Genomic DNA, 19,158 nt, shown 5'->3' on the forward strand with positions numbered 1-19,158 from the left:
GAGCCGGTGTGTTCTCTTCAGAGGCTTCTTGTTCAAGGGCTTGTGTGTACGTGAGCTGTTGCAACAGCACATGGGTCCCCGGTTCCTGGCCAAGAGGTACCATGGCTGAAATTGCACCCTGACACCACACTCCTGAGACACGGCATGATGCACGACCCGTCCCTTCTGGGAATGACCCTCTGTGTTCCTGGGAGGTTATCCCTAATTAAGCCGGCAGGTACCACAGCTACAGAAGTGAGATAGAGAGGTGGATAAATACCTCGCTAAGGTGATTTGAAAGTCTGTGCTGCGGCATGATGATGCAGTGACTTAATGAAGTTGCTGTTGTCACAGGGCCCAGGGACTCAGGCAGTCGCTTCCAATCAATGCTGAGAGGTTAATTACACATTTACCTGAACAGCAGTCTGAAATCCTCACCAAGAAATTGGGAGTGGGGATGGCTCTTGGTTGCTTTGGCACCTACAAGCATAAGCAGTACCAGAAAAGCATGTCTATCTAGATACCCCCATAGCTGGCTGAACCTTTACAAGCGGTTTGCTGAGATTCTGGGATGGTCTTGTCCCAGAAATTGGTTCTAGTTTGTCATCAAAGCCAGAACTGCAGTAGCTTTAGAGCCAAAAAGAAAAAAAAAAACACCAAGCTTTTTTCTCACTTGCTCCTGAATCCTGCTCCTTACCTTTTAGCTGAAGTCATCCCAGTTCCTTCTGTGGTGTTTTCAGAGTGAGAGATAACTGAGATGCCCACAGGGCAGGTGGTGGTGAATTCACCCATTTTTAATAAATAGATTTTAATTAACTTTTTAAAAAGTCCAACTCATCCCAATTAGTGGAGGGTGACTGCATTTGTTCTTTCTGAGAGTGGGAGAGAATGCGCTGTGTTTTCAAGACCATCTGCTCATGAATCCTTAAAAAAAAATCAGAGAGGAAAACAAGCGTTAGCCAGAGGCAGAGAAAGGGTGAGGGCATTCTGGCAGCCAGCCGGGGAGGCCGTGCCAGCGGGGGCGGGGGTGGGGGCTGCCCAAGGAGCTGGGGTGATCCTGACAGATTTTGGAGGTGGGGAGCTCTGGGGAGCTCTGGGAGAAGGGACGGTAATTGCCTGAATGAGTGGGAAGCGAGGCAACAATCTGGAGGGGTGGGTTCTGGCAGCTTCCTGAGCGGGGGGAGCTGATACCCCGCTGTAGATGACTTGGGAGCTGGCCTGGGATTTCAGGAGGGGACGCGCTTTGGGATGCTATTCTAAAGGGAGGCGTTGCCAAGGCATTTGTTACCCTGAATACAAAGTGGTTCTGTCGTGGGCAGGAGGACGAGGCTTTGCTCTCAGGATGCCACCAGCACCTGCAGCGGGATCCAGGGTCTGGGGGTACCTGGAGAGGGGAGAAGGGGCAGTGTCTGGAGCAGCTCCTTCCTCACCGCAATGCAAACTGTAATGACCATGCTTTGGGTGTCCACACTTAATTTATATCCCTTCCTTCAGAATTATCCCATATCACCAGTTTCTGGTCTGAAGTCAGATGGGGTAGCTTTGAGAGGTGCAGAAGGATCAAAATTTTATTTAATTATCACTTCTCCCCATCCTGCAAAGAGAAACGTATCCACTGCCCTGGCTGGGAGTGGCGGTTCACTCGGCCTCGTTCTCTGTGCCCTCTAGGGAGACGATATCTTGGACCGCAGCTCAGAGTTGATCTACACGGGAGAGATGTCCTGGATTTACCAGCCGTATGGACGGAACCAGCAGCGTGTTTTCTTTCTCTTTGATCACCAGATGGTTCTCTGCAAGAAGGTAAGGACATCCAGGGAGAAAGCAGCATGGCTAAGGACATGCTGCGGACAGGCTTCCCAGTACAAAATGGTTTTTAGGGCAAGGTGGCTATTTGCTACACGTGCAAGAAGAGGACATGGATAGCACTGAGGAAGGGCAACCCATGTGCTAGAAACACTGAATTACAGGATGGTGAGTATAGTGTCATAGAGGGATTTTTATGCTCATGCAAATCCAGCCTCCACTTGTTTGTTTCATGCCTTTTTCTCATGTGCCCCTTGTTTGGCTCGTTGCCTCACTTCTACTTTTGGATTTTGGCTGCAGCATATGATGTGGGATTAGATAGCCCTAGAATTTCTGTGTGAACTATGAAGCCTGGCACTTGGGCAGACAACTCAATTACTGCATTAAAATCATGATTGCTGCCTCTCGAAGAAATATCAGGCAGAAGCCTGGTCCGTAGCAGGGTATATGTGCTGTCACTTGGTGAAATGCATTTTAAGCCTCATCCTCATGTAGCTGCTGTGCTGGATTTTATAGGGCATTAAGCCCATCGTGAAGGTAGAGAGAGACAGTGAGGAATACTGGTGTTACTGTGTTGTAGTATTAATAGCAGCAGGTGAAATGTGTTCTGGAGCAACTGTGTTAAGCAGCAGCATCATAGCTGTATTGCTGTAGTCCCGCTAAGGTGATCCCAGCTCATTACCATCACAAGTGTTCGCAGTGCAGTGCCAGAGCTCATAAATCCCCTACGCCTCTGTCTGCTGACAGACCAGGGATTCGTTGACACTTTCACTGCAGCCATACAGATAAGTGTGCAGAGGGAGTCCCCTGGACAGGCTTCGAGTGGCAGCGAGGGCGAGCTGCAGATGTCTCCAGCCAAACACACCAGGGCTGCGTTCCTGTCTCATCTCACATGCTAGGGAAAGGTTGAGTGGGACCTGCACCACGTGGCAGCCCTCCGAGGAGTGCCCTGCACCACAGGAAGCGCGTGGGTGGCCGTGGGGGTGGGTCCTGACTCACCACGGCATCACTGCCCGCTGCCGCCGTGGTATACGGAGCTGTGGCCTGTGCCGTTCAGTGGGTGGCACTTTCTTCTCCTGAGTCATGGTTGACTGAAATTTTGCCTCTTGGAATGCATGGGCTTATTTTTTCCCTCATCATTGCTGTGCATTTTACTTCTTTCCTGGCTCTGTTAAAAAAAAAAACCAAACAAACCACAGAGCAACAATAACAGAGTCAGATGTTCAGAGAACTGTCAAAATGCGTCTGGAAGTACACAGCTGGGTTTAATTTTTAATCTTGACCTCCTGCACTTTGGTTGTGACCCTTTCATAAGTCAGCATCCAGTTTGGCTTGCACTGGGTCTGAGCCAGAGGGATAGTGAGCGTTCCCTTAACTCCTGGGAAAATCAGAGCTGGGATTGTCGTGGTTATCAGTATGGGTGGAGAGCATCAGCAATTCACAGCAGGCTGCCGGGGGCTCAGAAGGTTGTATCAGTATGCAAACAGCGTTAGTGTGACACTGCCCTTCTTCCCTTATGTATTCAAAAGGCATTTTGTGATGTGTGTGGCAATGCTGCACAAGAGATGCCTTCGTGGGAAGACGCCCTGCAGATTTCAGCTGTCTCGGAGCCAGCACAGTAGTCTGGGGCTCCCTGGCAGAGAGACTGGCTCCATGTCAGGATCTGGTGGGCTCTTCTGCCACTAGCCGAGATCTTGTGGGACAGTGTGCCCACTGAGCTTTAGGGTGCCAGGGCAGAGGGTGGTAAGTCATCTGGTGAGCCCAGGACCGTGGGCACAGGGTTCATACCTCGTTGCAGGTTCTCCTTCTGCATCTCTTTTTTTCTAGCATCAAACTGCAGTTGTTGCTTTTCAGCACGTTGGGGTAAGAGGGGAGATGGGGTTACAGCTGGGTTCTCCTTGAGTGTTATTAAGAAAGATTGTCAGAGTATGGAATGCAGAGGAGTGTTAGCTCACATTTTGGGATCAAACATCTTATATAAATCAAATCTGAATGATTTATAGCCTGTGTTGTCTTGACCCTTGCGTCAGGCTTTGCTGTTTCAGATCCCAGCAGGCAATCATCTAGCAGGATAACCTCTGCTTTAGAGCCAGTGCGCTGTATCCTGGGGCTTCCTCAGTGAAGCACCATGTATGTCGTGGTGCAGGAAGCAGAGGCTGTCCTTCCTTACCCCATGCTTTAAAATGCTTCTCTGAGAGATATGAAGTATGACCCACATGTCCCCAAGAGCAGAAAGAAGGCAGCAGGTTGGCTGAGGTGCTGGTGTTCCAGCTCTGCCTGGCCAGGTGTGGGCAGAGCCCCGTGTCCTGGCATCATCTGCAGCACAGCCTGGCCCCAGTTGTGGGGGTTACAGTGCTTGAGAGCGGCCTGAGCTTGCACTATGTGTTCATGTCCCACTTCAGCAAACCCTCAGGGAACTGGAGTTGAGTCCAGAAGGGGAAGTTTGAGATTTCCAGAAGGTCTCAGAGTTCAGCTGGTCCAGGTCTGGCAGCTCCTCTGCCTTGCGTACAGGGAAAATTAAGTCATTCAGAGGTTTTCAAATCAGCAGATTGAACAGCACCCCTCTTATTCTAGACACAGGCAGTGAGGAAATTTGTGGACAGCCAGACCTATGTTTTGCGTGAGGTTTGTTTGGTCAATAAGCCTGGTCAAAATTTTCAGCTTTGGTACCACTTCAAAATGGCACATCTCAGTGAATCTTCCTCTTTGGAAGATCTTCTGCATATGTGGGTTTTCTTCATATATAATAAATTAGTAGGTGTGATACATCCTGAATCATGACACAGTCTATTTAAGAATACATTTATTTTTGAATTATAATGGTTGAATTTTACCTCTTTATTGGTCAAAAAAGTTTTTTTATAGAAATAAGGAACTAAAACAAATTCCTTATTTAAATATGTCACATATACTTAAGTTTGATGAAAGTATGCTAGATATCCTGAGAGGCTGTAGAAGACAAGCATGTATTTCAAACGAGATCTTCCCCTCCTCCAGATCTTCACTGCAGTTATCTGCATGTCATCCTCGCCTTCGTTACCTGTTTGTCTCCCTGGTGGATGTTTGCAGCTGCAACAGCTCTGCTCTTGAATCCTCTAGTAAGACATATGGATTCTGTAGTTTGATAGAGACTGATACATGAGTTTCTGATGGAGCAGATACTGTTGGATATCATAAGCTCTGTGACAATTTTGGATGTTGGTATTCTCTGTCATTCCCTTTGAACTCTCTTGTCTGCAAAACCTGTTACACAGCGGGCTCACGTTGCAAAGAATGTCAGATTTCTGCTCACTAGTTCATGCAGTGAAAGACGAAATAATTTCTGTGTGGCAAAACTGGCTGGAATCAGCTTCGCTGCTGTAGGCTGAGGTTAGGCGTTAGTGGCATTCGCTGGTACCAGTAGATGTGTGTTAAGTCTGGGAAGAGGTATATGAATTACTTCAGTGTCTGGAAAAGAGCTAGTGAAAGTCAGTTTCTCTTTTGCTGCCAAAATTTCAGCAGCATTCTGCTTCCAGCCAACCCAGGTGCTGATCAGTCTCAAGAGAGCGCGCTGCTGCATGCATGCCTGCAACCCTTCTTCGTGCCGGTATTGCAGGTGGCTGAGCCTTTGGGCTGGCTGTATTGCTGCTGAACCCAGGTGGAGTATTAAAAATCTATCTATAGCCACGGTAACAACTCATTTTGTACCCATTGTTAAAGGTGAGCGCTGGGTGCAAAGCAACATGTCCCCCCAGTCCCGTGTAAGTTTGGGTTTCCTCCAGGCAGTTCTGCTGTCAGTGGCCGGCAGTGAACACAGCTGCGGTGCGGTGCGGCTGCTCTGCTTCCTTTGCCTGGCTCCAAAGACAAGGCACAGGCCACACTCTCAAAACCATCTTTGTTTCTCGCATTCATCTGTTGGTCCCTGTTTGGTCCATCAGCTTTACAGGCAGACGGCCTAGGAAAGTTCCAGCAGGACTCCTCTGGTCTGCTACCAGGGGTTACCTTGTTTCTTTTTCCCGCTGATCTGTCCCATGTTGCCTGTGTCTGCGGAACAAGGTCTGTTGGCTATGGAGGTATGTCTGGTATCCAGCTATCTGCTTTTTTTTAATCTGCAGCAATTAACATATTTCCAAATAACCCCGTCTGCCTTGAATATGCCCTTATGCCCTACTTCCCAGAAGCTGCGCCATACCTTTCTGGTGATGTCTGAAAATGTTTCAAGGTTACGGTGGCTTTTTTTGTTGGACCTCTGGCCGAGACATTTCTGTGAGGGGGGATGACTCGCAGGGTCATTTTTCTTGAGAGTATCACCTAGCTGTTCCCCTGCTTGATACGCCTGCAGAAGGTCATCAGTAATGCCAGGCAGCCATCTGACAGACAGGAGCTCGCTGTATTATTAGCTGTTCCCAAATATTTCAAGCGAGGTTTCGGTGTCAGCCTGGCCTTTTGAAATTGCGGGTGCGCACACATCCCTGCTGGTTGGAACCACCCCCTTGTATCCTATTGCTCGCTCTACTCGTAAAGGTGATCTGCTGCTCAGCAGAGGGGTGGGATGGAGCGAGAGCTGCTGGTGGGGGCAGCTACTTGAACATGAATGTCCTTGTCTTCCCACTGGCTGCATCTCCTGGGATTTTTTCCAACAGCTTTTGCAGCGTGAGCTGAGCCAAGGGTCTGTCTTTGTGAATGAGTGTACGGGCAGCTGGGTGGTTACCTGGTTGACGGTTCATTTGCACGCAAAGAACCAGATATTAGTGTAGTTATTAATGTGACTATGTTGAACTATATGACTATATTAATATGACCACGATGAACTAGCCATGAATACAGTTCAGCTGTCAGGAAAGGAGCGGTGGCACTGGTCGGGTGCAGCAGCAAAGCGCAGACCCTGGCCGAGTTGCCAGTGTAAGTTCTGCTGCCTCAGACTGAGGAATCCCAAATGCATTTCCATGACCCCCAAGGCTTGGAGAACTGATGGGACTTCAGGCAGAGACCTAGTTTGTGAAAATGAGTAGTTGTAAAGGGCTGCATTCAAATGTGCTTGACAGATGTTATTTCCGCCAGTATGGGTATATTTAAGTCTTTCTTCTAAGCAGGAAACTTGCAGTAAGATTTATGAGGGCTGCATGAGTAAGAGCAGTAGCAGCAGGTGGAGAAGCTGACACTATGGCAGCCAGCTTTCATTCCTGGCAAACATCTTGCAAAGCAACTTGTGTGGGAAGATATTCACAAATAAAAATGGTTTCTGAGCTTTACAAATAAATCTCTTTAGCTTAGATTTTGCCTTCAGATACAGCACTGGTCACTTCCTAATATCACCACTGAATTATTTTCTGGTGCTAAGAAGTGAGGAGATCAGTCAGATGAAATGCCCGTGTCGGCCATTTCGGTGTTCAATAAACGGAACACTAAACACCAGTGGGTGTCGGCAGGTACTGCAGAATGTTTCCAGAACCTGTGTCAACAGGGGAGCACTGCATGAGTTTGGATGTCTACAGCTGCTGATAAAGAGCCACTGGGAGTGCTCGTGGTTTAGATACTCTTTGCAAAGCTGAGCAACTTTCAGCTGTTGGATTAATGTCAGACTCCCCTTACAAATTTTCTGCCTGTGTTTCCTGAACCAGAGGCTGGGACATTGCAGTGTGCTTGAGGACAAAGTGGTGCTTTCTTCAGAAGAGAGTCTCAGTTGGGTTACCCTAATGCAAAAACACCTTTTGGAGAGGAAGAAGGGAATAAACTGTGTAGGAAGCAAGTGCTGGCCTCAGTTTGACTTACCATATGTCTGTAATCAGGAAGGAAGAATAAATATTCCAACATGCTAACCATAATTACCAAGAAATGAAGTCAATCCTTGATGATGGTAACATTAAAAGATGTTGCCTTAAAGGCACAGGGTCTACTTTTCTGTTCACCCTGAAGTTGAAAGAGTTTGACACCAAGATGCTTTAAATTAGCAAATCATAGTACTTAACATCCAGGACTGTGACACGCAGCATTAATTATGATCATAGCTTGTTATGTTGGGGGATGCTCGAGGTGCTTATCATGTAATAGATGAGGATCTTCTTTTTTCTGTTGTGGGTAATAGTTTGGATTTCCCCAATGGCCTGGAGAGCACTGTGGCACTAGGCTGGAAATGACAGTATGAAGTATGAAGGGTTAACGGAGTTTCTGCACCAGATTGTGCTTTTCTTACACCAAGAGTTGAACAGTCCTTGTGATGGGGCTCTGTGTTTAGTGTTTTCTGACAGTGCAAAAAGATCAGTGACTGCATGAAGCACATTTAGTTTTCATTTGCACTTTTTATGTGTCTCTTGTAATCAAGAGGCAATGCAAACTCCAGCTTGTGATTTATTGCTATTGCTGTCTTCCCTTGAGCTCTCAGAGCAAAGCAGGTTGGATAAGCAAAATGAGACCAGCTTAATAGCGGTAGCCAGACAGTCAGCCAGAAATAGCTGTGCTATAGGAGATGGAGTAAATAAAATAATACTGTCAAACTCCGTTGCAGTTCAGGTTTCCAAATGGGAAGACAAAAGAGACATTTCTGAGCCCTTTCAGCGTACGAAGGTCTAGTTCTAGTTCCCATATTGCTTCTGTTAAAAGCATTGAGGTAATCTTTGCACCAAAACAACGGCCCTGCTTTTATTACAGGCTAAATAGGTCTCAGGGGCTAGCCGAAAATCTTGTTTGCAAACACAGAACAGCACTGGGACAATTCTTATTACTTTAAGTGCCTTTTTGACCCACAAGGAACACCATTTGACATTCGCAGCACCTCCTACCCATTCTCTTTCCTTCCCAGTAACACAGATCTCCCTGAAACGCCAGGTTTAGGGTCAGGCCTGGGTCCAGCCTGCAGCAGGGTGGGAAAATGGGTCAGGCTGCGCTTGCCTGTTTTCAAACAGCGGCTCAGCAGAGGCTGGGGGGTGGGCTGCAGGGACCCGCAGGGCGTGCTGCTGCTCGAGCTGGTGCGATAGCATAAGATGGGCATGAAGAAAACCAAAGAAAACACAGTCCTTGGCCACAGCCCTGAAGCAAAGTATGAAATGAAGTTTTTAGAGAACAGTGTTTCCGCCACCCCACTGATGTAGCCCCACGTTCGTGCCCAGCTGATCAGCCGGTGCTGTCTGCAGACAAGGTTCCTGTGGGTCCAGATTGTAGAGTACGGCAAGGAAGTTTGATCCTCCTGTCATTCTCCTTGGCTAGCCGGTAGCTGAACGTGAAGGATGAATTCCATCAATTGACAGGATATATATTAAAAACAGTTACAAAAAAGTACTTTGGCTTTCAGATATAGCATAGTCAAGAAAACTTTTAATAGTCAAAATAGCCCTGAATGCATTTGTTCAGTGACCCTTTTACAGGGATGCGCATGTGCCGGTTACGTGCCCTGAGTGCAGTTTTGCAGGAGTGGTGCTGCTGGGCTGGACTGGCCAGAGCCAGCAACTCGGCGCCTGCTGCCGTTCTGCTGACTGGGGGAGGCAGGAGCTGCCTCCTCGCTGCTCGGGGTACAACAGCTGAGCAGAATGAGCAGACTCCAGCGAGGTCACTGGGATGCGGGAGGTGTAGGGAGAAAAACATCGGGGTTGGCCAGAGAAGCCCGCTGGAGGAGGGCGGGAGAAGGCTTTAGGTTGTTAGTTGTTAATTCAATGGTAAAATCCAGAAAAGGCTGAATTCAGAGTCCCTCACAGTCTGTGTTCTCTTTTCTGGATAGAGAAACAGGTTTAGCCTACTCATGCAGCCATACAGATATGCAAGATTCTATACAATATACTCTGTGCCTAATTTATCGCTCCTGTAATTGCAGTGGGTGTACGTTTGGCCCACAAGTGAAACCTCCAGAGCTGAAAATCTAACCCTCCCTCTGCTGTGGCCTTTCAGCAGCACAATTTTAAGCCCCTGAGAACAAACTGGAGGGGCCAAACCGAATGACGTGGCTGCAGCAGGGTTTCCCATCTTTTCCTGTTATTAGTTCTTTGGAAGTGCACTCGCCCTCGCCTCACTGCTTCGCAGCCAGTGTGACTGGGCTTGAGGTGGAACAAGGCATCAAAATGCCACTGATGTTCCACTAAATACATTCAACAAAAATAGCATTTCCACATAAATGCTTTCAGCTCCAGTCCTCCCCCACTCGGATCCCACACTGCAGCTTCATGGAGCTGGCAAGGATGAATCAAAAGTCTCTTTCCCAACTCAGGAGACAGACACTGCTGAATAATTTGGCAGGAATCTGCCGACCTCCCCAGCACAGCTGTCCTTGTGCGAGGAGGAGTTACGTAAACTGATAGCACAGAGATTTCGGCTCCCCTCTTCCCACGGCAGCCCCTGGGGAAACTTGCCACAATTTGGCCTATCCTAGGAAGTTAGTGGTAGGAAGCGAGTGGCCGAGGTTGTGTTGGGGAGGTGGTGTTAACATCCTCCTCTTCCTAATGTGGTCCGTCCCTCATCGCATTTTCAGGTGGCACTGCACAGACCCCATTTCCCTGCCCCTAAAGGCTGGCTCAGCCCAAACCGCTGTGTCCGACAGGGCAACGGCAAAGCTGACAGCCACTTAGCAGGACTTAGATTTATTTTCTGATATCAAGAATATTTAGGACAAAAACACAAAAAAGGGTTCGTTGAGTTGAGGGTCTCACTTGAGGCCTAGTTTTGCAATGCACTCAGCTCTGGCCAGGTTGATGAGAGCGGTGTGTAACTGTCCTGTCGTAACAATCAGTAGGGTTAAGTTAAATGAATTAATGCTACGGAAAACTGTATCTTTGGTGTTCATGAAAAGCAAGCTGGGCTGCTTTCTTCAAAGGGTTGCTTTAAGGTAAATTAGGTTTTAAAAATGTAGGCTCTGAATCTTTTTTTTTAAAGCCAAAGAACGTTGAAAGCCCTTATGACTAAAGATACCCAAAGACATGGCGAAGTGGCTGTGTGCCATACTCTCATTGCTCACGGCAGGCTGGGCAGAGTGGAGATAGAGAGCAGGCAGGCAGGAAAATCAGGACAAATTTCAGGAGTAAACTGAAAAACTCTGCTCACTCCCTCTGCTTCTTCTGTTCAGCTCTGCAGTCACTGCCCAGGTCAAGGAGAAATTGTCAGAGAGGGGTCTGACACCCACTTCTTAGTGCAAAAGCCAGCTCAGCCTTTTCCAGACCTCTGCCTTTTCCAAATCATGGGCTGGTGTTTGGGTGCAGTTATTATGGACCCCGGTTTAGTCTTTTCCCAATTTCAGCATCAGTTATTAACTGTTCATCAACTGTTTCAAGATCAACTATTCACCAAGCTGTAGAGCTTGCCTGTAGGGGGGTCCCTCTGCAGCCTCATCCTTGGATGCCCATTCTCCTTTGGTACCTGAAGAACTCATCATCTTCTGGGCAAAAACAGTCTGCAGGGACTGCTGCTTCTTACACCGAGCACGCTGCTACCTTGCTGCCTTGTCTGTGTTACGTTTCAATTATCAGTCATTTCAGGTGAGCTCTGGCTTTGCTTTATCTGTGCGTATGCAGTATAACACGCTCAGCCTTCCCACCCCATGAGTGCTTGCAAGGGCTGTTGCTTCACCAGCAACGCTCCTCACCCCACACCAGGATCTCAGGTGGGGAGGAGTGAGGGGAGAACCCCCTTGTGCACCTTTGTGCTGTCACCCCCACTCAGTGCGGCAGGAAGATCTCAGACCTCTATTAGGATGATCTTCTGTAAAGGGACCGGGATGGGATGGAGTGACAACCCCCAGCAGAAGAGCCACCCTGTGGCATGTTACTCGGTTGCCCTTTGCCTTGCAGGAGGGATGGAGGGGTCTGTGCTGGGCTGCACTGGTGCCTGCAGAGCCTCCTCTCCGCCTTCCTTTGCTCTGCCAGCTCCAAACCCCAGAGCACGTGTAACGCTAAGCTGTTCTTACAAGGCTTTGAGCTGTTAAAGATCCACCATCAAAGGCTTTCAATGTGTTTTTCACTGATTACTTATTTACACCTCCCAGTTGCCCTGTAAAAGAAGCAAATGCCGTTATCCCATTATAGAGGGGGAAGGTCTGAGGGAGAAATTGCCTTTCACCTGGGGGTGCGCAGCCAGCCCTGCCAGGCTTGGGAGCTGTGCTCTGTAGGCCTGGCTGCAGCCGTGCACGCAGTTCCTCCCCGCGTCACTTTGAAACTACTTTGCCGTTGGACTACACAGGATTTAATAACGGGAGAACCGATAACCTACATACGCAATAATAAACTTGTAAAGGATTATTCTGTGGTTGGCATCTTATATATTGTCAGCTCCTAAGAGGGATCTAATGACTCACGGCTGGAAATGGCTCTTTCTCCACTTGCGTTTTGTAGATTGATTTGTTTTATGTGTGAGAAGTAGAGTGTGACCTAGCATGGAGTAAACCATAGCACTTGAAAAAAATGTGCCATCCTAAAATGATAACCCTTACTTAAGATCTCCCCATCCATTCTTGCATGCCACCCACTAAGAAATAAATATGACTAGTTTCTGAAACGCATGAGGATGGATGCATGCAAAGCCAACAGGACCAAATGACCCAGGACACGTACCAGGCTCGGTCCTCTCAAGTGCTTACCTGTGCCCTCTGACAGAGGAGGAAATTTCCTCCTTAGGTGCTGTGCGCTGCTTAAGCCGTTGAACAGCTTTTAATTCTAATGTCATTTTGCAGTAGCGATCGACAGCACAGGCAGATTGCCCTGCTTGTAATTCATGTTACATTTCCTCTGCAGCATCACGGGAGGGTTTGACTCGTACAGGGTCCTGCACAACCACAGCATGCAAAGGCAGTGCCCGGCATATGCAGCTGTGGCCTGGGGTACTCGTGGCAGAAGAAAAGTGATTGATTAAAGCTAGAGAGCAGGAGGAGAAAGCAGTGCTCAAGACAAGTAGCAGTCGATGTAACAGTAAGAATTACTGAACAGTCTGATTTACAGATGCAGTCCTTTTTACAGATATCTATAGCCACCCCAGTAATTTGGGGGTAGGTGCATAACTCATTGTGGAAGCCACATCCCAACTTCTGATCTCCAGGTTTTCCAATTAAACTCCAGCTTTGGCTTCTTTACGATGGTCACAAATGAGATATGTTTCTTTCAAGTGCAGCTACGGAAAGTTGTCCTCCCCCACCCCTTCAGAGAGGGGACAGTGAAATGGGGATATTTAAGGCAGCGTGAGAGCAGGAGAAGGTTGCCCAAGCAGGTCGCACAGGCAGGTACATCTCCCTGAGCACAGCCGCTACCTCAGGCACAAGCACTTCAGCTGTAACCTCCGACAAAGCAAATGCAGAGAGCAGAACTGTGGTAGGTTTACGTAATGTGTCAAAACTTTGTTTTGTGCTCCCATCAAATGCTACTTTTTTTGGCTTCATCTTTTCCTTGTGAATCCTTAGTAGTATTACGTGAACAGACTGCAGAGCGTTATTCAGAAGAGCTTAATTAACCTCAGCGAGGGAAAGAAAAGGAAATCAGAAGCTGTAGGGTAAAAAAAGATCATATTTAGACAAATAAGTGCAAATGACCTAGATGCATCAATTTCCGTAAGAGCCGTGCAACGCACTCTGGATGCTGTGTGCAGAGACTGCAGGTTTGTCGCTGCTCCTCGCGCTCACTGGCCTGGTCTGCGCCTTGGGGCTTCTCCCGCACCACCCCTGCAGTCCATGCTAATCCTGCCGGCTCTCATCCCATTTTCTCCTCCATCTGCCACCTTTCCCTTAGACATCATCAAAATACAGAGCTGGGAAGGACCCCAGGAGATTAGCTATTCCCTTCGCAGGATTAAGTATGCTCAGATCATCTCTGATGGATATTTGTCTAACCTTATTTTTGAAAATCTCCACAGAATGCTGTCCCAAGACCTCCCTATTTTGTCTGCTCTAGTGTTTAACTAGTCTTAGAGCTACAAAGATTTTTTCCCACGTATCTCACCCTATTCTCCCTTGCGGTAAATTAAGCCAAGCCACAATCAAAATGGAGAAGAATTGATCACCAGCATCCTTAGAAGAGAAGCAGCTTTCACATTCTGGAGTACCAGTAGCACATTTCTTTTTATTTATGTCCTTTCTAGATTACTCCCATTTCTTTGGCCTTTCCCCAGTGATCAGGTTTTGAGAGTCTTTTTTAGTGTGTCTTTTTGTATTTTCTTGCACTTATCCGATTTAACTACAAAAAATAATTTTGTATGACAGTCAGAATGGGGCCATGTAAGCCAGCTAGTCGTCATCCTGGCTTGACTATGGACAGGATAATATATCATACTATACTAATATAGCCAGCATATAAACAAAGGTAAATTCTCTATCTTAATAATTTCTTCCTAACTGTCTCATGTGTTACCCCTGGGATAATCAGGAGCAACAGCAACAGCCTGTCCCAGCTGCCATTTCTGCTCTCCTCGAAGCCTGAGCTCCTTTTGACAGTGTGGCTACTTCTATAGCTGATAAATCTCCATTTTGTGTATACGTATGTGCTTTGTCCTTCTGACATACAGTTCTTATCCCAGTCTGTTTAAACAATCCATTTTCATCCTCAGCCACACACCTGCTTTCCTTCATCTTGTGTGCGCTTGTTTGATTCAGCTTACGTGCTCGAAGAAAGGGAAGGTAGTCCTGTGCTCGACAAAAACGGTGTGCTGAACAGCAAGGTCCATTTCTCAGTACTGCTACAGGCTTTCCGTCTGTGTCTGGCAGGAATCACGGGAAGCAGCATTACCTTCATTGCCAGCATGTTCCCTGAATTGTTATTCTCTTGTCCACATGCATAAAAAGCTCCTTAAAACGGAGGTTTGGCCTTGTTTGCTGTACATATCTCATGGAGCCCCAATGAATTCCTTACATTTTATTGAAATCAGTTACAGTGTAAGCCAAGTGCATTTGGAGATGCCCATGCTTCACTAAGGAGGCTAAGTAACGTGTTATTCTTTAAGAGCTGTAGGAACATATGTGATCAAATGTCCACAGATCAAATAATTATTATGCCTCCCATAATATGGGCATTAAAATTTAGTCAGTTGGGAAATAATATGCATTTCTTGAGTGTTGGCAAGAAGAGGAGAGGAAGGGAGAAGCTAGGAAATGCCTAGCCCATTAAAAATGGCATCTGTTACAGTTCTTAGTGTGCTGTATGGGCTGAACTTTCTCAAAACCAGCTGTGTACGAAGTGTCTTCCGCGTGTGGACACGTGCTATCCACCGAGACGTGAATGTGCTCTGCCACTCTGTGAAAAGCAAAGGATCTCTTAAAAACTTGGGGTGCCGGTGTTGGAGTTTGTGGTCAGCAAGTGGGGAACGGTCCTTCTTTAGCGGAAGGATGAAGGAAACGCGCTGTTGGCGCAGGGCAGCGGCCCGCACTCGGGTGACATCAGGCATGCCTTGCTCTGAGCTCTTTAGCTTTCCTGTACCTCTTCGAACGGTTCCATCTTCCTCCGTGTCAGCACCTTGCTCTCCTCTGGGCCTTGCCCCAGCTCCAGGGGCTGTTTCTTCACCAGAAAGTTCCTTCCAAGCTGGAGGCAGAGGGCTCTGGGGAGGCAGTGGGAGCAAAGATGATTCATTTCTTTTAGATTTGTTATTGAAGTTTCTTCTCAAAATGAAAGTGAAAGTGGCAGGCAGGAGCTTCGTGCTTATTGTCTTCCTGTAATTCGCCCATGTGCTTGCTCAGTGCTCAAGGACAAAACCACAGCCTTTCCTCTTCCTGTGTTTTGTGCGATCTCGATACCTGCACTTGTTCTCTCCTGCTATTGCGTTCTCACCAACAATAATATTCTGTGGGGCCATCTTATTTCCAAAAGCACTTGTGTGATTCCATTCTCTCCTCATTGCTCCTTCAGTAACTCCTAGGCAACACCGTTCTCTTGACATCCAATACTCAGCAATACCTGCAAAACACAGGAGCCTCTAAACGCACTGCAGAAGCCTCGCAGGAGGCAGCGATTGCTCCTGCTCTGTGCAGCCTTGGAGGGGAAGCGTGTGGAGCAGTTTAGTCAGACATGTCCAGACCTGATGCGTTGTCCTCTGGAAATAGGACAGCGCAAAGCTGTTAAAACATTCACTTAGCATTAGCTATTAAAAATAGCTTATACTATTTTCTGAATCAAAATCGGAGAGATAAGAGGGGGAAAAATATATGTAGTGCGTGTAAGAAAAAAGCTAACGCACAGAGCCTTGTATTTTCAGAACCAGGTGAGAAGGAGGATTGTGATTGTTCTTGTAACAGCTTATATGAACAAATCTCTAGATAATCATGAATATTGTATAGAAAAGTACATTTGGTCCCACTTTACCCATCTCACTCACAAGCACAGTCTGTTCGGTGTTGTGTTTGGGAAGTTTTCATCAGCAGTGGGCAGAAGAATGGTTGCTGGCATCGGTAATTTAAGGAGCACATCTTTTTTACTGTGAGGTTTGTTATCAAGGTTTTTTGAGAGTATGGTGAAGAGAAATGCTGTTTCTAAGAAGTAGTCCAAGACTCAGATCCAAACACAGTGCACAGTATTGATTTAATTGAACAAGTTTAGTGTGATGCTTACAGCCTCTTCTCAGTGCTTCACTGGGCGCCGAGGGAGAGGAAAGAAGTGATTTTCCAAGTTAGTACAAAACAGGAAAGATTTTCTATTGCATATTCAGCCTGAAATATCCTTTTCTTATGTTTTGGACAGCATCACTACTAAAAGCCTGCATACTCGAGGAAGATATTTGTACAATACATTTGTTAATGGAATTCCTCCCCCCCAGCCTGAGCATTCCAGCGGAAGGAGCCAGGTTTTAAAGGCTACGAGCTTTGGGACCGTGCCCTTTCTCATGGTAGTTAATAATGTCTGGCAGATCCATGAGCAAGTTTGCTAAAAAAAACTATGATGTACAATTTATTTCCCAGGATCACTGATTTGTTTAAAATAATACCTACTGCTTATCTTTATAAAACCTCTCTGCTATAGCTTACGTGAGTAAATAAATGCTGTACATTGATTTTATTTTTCCTCTTAAACGAGTCCTTTGATACAGCATTTATCTTTAGGGCACTCTCAAAAATCAAAAAGTATTTGAGTTAATTTAATTTAATACACCTAATTATTGGCTTTTGAGAGTGGGTAGAGAAAGGAAATCTTGATTGTGTTTTGCTGAATTTGTCTTTTTTAATATATGCACCTTGAAACTTGAATCACCTTAAATGGTCGTGACTATATAATTAACATTCTGGGTTTTGATTATCATTTTTTGTTATCTGATCCTATAAAGATGTAGAGACATGGGGCCAATGCTCCTCTTACACCAGTATAAATCAGGAATAGTTATAGGAAAGGCAGTACAAAATTTGGTGGGCAAAGTCAAAATAAATATGAAGAAGGTAAGGAGGAAAACAGGAAAATGTCTGGTTTTTACTACAGTTTAGCAGCATCCACAATTTGATTGAGCAACTGACACAGTAGATCTCAAAATGCTTTTTTTTAGTGCCACCTCCACCTGCTGCTGTCTCCCAGCTGCCGTGAGCACGCGCCTTTGGTGGTTTGGCAGGGGGCTCGTGGCAGCCAACAGACGGCACCGCTGCGTGGCTGCGGCCGGCACGGGGCGGAGGCTGCACTGAGCATGTCAAACAGCCACGGAGCTGCGGGTGCTCTCATAGGAGCTCTGAAAAATTAATAATGAAAGACTATTTTACTTTTTCCTTCCCAATGTAGAGAAATGAGCTGCTGCTAAAAAAGAAGGGCAGGAACAATCAACTTAGAAAGGAGATGAGGATGAACGGGTTTGATTGTAAAGGTTATAAACATCAAGGAGGAAAAAAAAAAATGAAGCTGGACCAAGAGGTTAAATCCAGGGCGTAATGGGACAGGAATAGGTGAGGAGTTCTTCGAGCTGAGAGTCGGGGTGATTCCCATTGGTGAGTTGTGTAAGAATGGGAAATGGGTTCCAAGGAGAAGGGGCAGAGACCTGTCTGCCCTGACTGAGACTGTTTGGGAAGCAGGGACACGGGCTACCCGGCCTGCACCGCCAGACACGCCTGAGCCGGTCTGTCAGGGTTCGTGCCTCTACGCGGCCTCCTTCACAGCACAGGAACCCCACCGGGCCAGGGGCCTGCCTGCTCTGGTTTCTCGTCCTGTGGAAAAAAACTCCCAGCATGGAAAATGGTGGAAGTATGTTACCTACTCAAAGGCATTTCTTCATGCCTGCCAACAAAATTTTGCAGCATGAGGTTCTGTATTTTGCCCTTTTATGCGTATGATCTACCCTGTTTGTTTAGCCAGCAAGAAATGGATTCCCAGCAGATGAGGCTTCAAGAATCTGACCACGTTGCACCAGTCCTTCTTTCTTTTCTCCAGCCCTCACATGAATGGCCTGCCGAGTTCAGGCTCTGTGAGTATCTTACAATCAACCCATCTCTCCCTTTTCTCTCCACAGGATCTGATACGAAGAGATATTCTTTATTACAAAGGTCGCATAGACATGGATAAATATGAAGTGGTGGATATAGAAGATGGGAGAGATGATGACTTCAATGTCAGCATGAAGAATGCCTTCAAACTTCATAACAAGGAGACTGAGGAGATGCACTTATTCTTTGCCAAGAAACTGGAGGAGAAGTTACGATGGCTTAGAGCTTTCAGAGAAGAAAGGAAGATGGTAAAAGAAGATGAAAAGATAGGTGAGGAATATGAAATTAATCTGAAAGGAGATTGTTGGTAATGCTTAATTTAGCCCCAACTGTTGGAGAAGCCCACTTTTTTTTTTTTTTGAAGTAGAATTACAGTTCAGCCTTGTTCGCATGTCCTTGGTTGCTCTCATAGCCATAAATAGGTGTCTTTCCAATTCAGTTACTGTCATTTTTGGCCCTCAATAAACAAATACTGCCCGTAGTTTCAAGCCTGGACCTCTGTGGGTGTTGCAGGAGAAAGAAGTCTTTGGCCATCTGACTTCAGAGTCTCCTGGCTGCATCATTTCTACGCTGGTCAGGCCTGTCCCACGCAGGGTGGGAGCGGGGCAAAGTCCATGACTTACCAGCCACACGCTTCCCTCGGCATCAGCCCATAAATTGACTGTAACCAATGTCGATTCAGGCTCAGTTTGTGTTGCTCAGCTGTGAAGCACTGGGCATATTTATGATACTGTATAAATAATAATAGGTCTAATCTTACTCTTCGTACAGCCCCTGCACAAGTGAGATTATAAAGAGGGCTGTCCTTTCAAGGAAGATCTGCTTTTCAGTAAAATACCTGCCCGTACACCCATCTCACTGGGCGATGCTTCACCACCTAGGTGCCAAACAGTGCAGAACATTTCCCCCTCCCTAAAAGGAAAAGAGGCTTTGTAAGCAATCTTCTGAATTGTGTTTGCCGTGTTCCCTTTTTCAGGCTTTGAAATTTCTGAAAATCAAAAGCGGCAAGCGGCAATGACAGTAAAGAAAGTCAGTAAGCAAAAAGGTAACCGGCAACA

General features: G+C 46.7%; 1 protein-coding gene across 10 annotated transcripts in view; it reads left to right on the forward strand.

Annotated features, from left to right (window-relative positions):
- The window catches only part of ARHGEF9 (Cdc42 guanine nucleotide exchange factor 9), a 221,650-nt gene that overhangs the window by 187,680 nt on the left and 14,812 nt on the right, over positions 1 to 19,158 (forward strand). For all 10 annotated transcript variants that reach the window (XM_055817993.1, XM_055817994.1, XM_027784197.2 and 7 more), the window contains 3 exons: positions 1,648 to 1,779; positions 18,127 to 18,370; positions 19,077 to 19,145. In XM_055817993.1, the coding sequence (XP_055673968.1) occupies positions 1,648 to 1,779; positions 18,127 to 18,370; positions 19,077 to 19,145 (445 nt within the window). The remainder of the gene's footprint in view (positions 1 to 1,647; positions 1,780 to 18,126; positions 18,371 to 19,076; positions 19,146 to 19,158) is intronic.

Source organism: Falco peregrinus, chromosome 13 (genome assembly GCF_023634155.1).
Source record: "Falco peregrinus isolate bFalPer1 chromosome 13, bFalPer1.pri, whole genome shotgun sequence".
Classification (NCBI taxonomy): domain Eukaryota; kingdom Metazoa; phylum Chordata; class Aves; order Falconiformes; family Falconidae; genus Falco; species Falco peregrinus.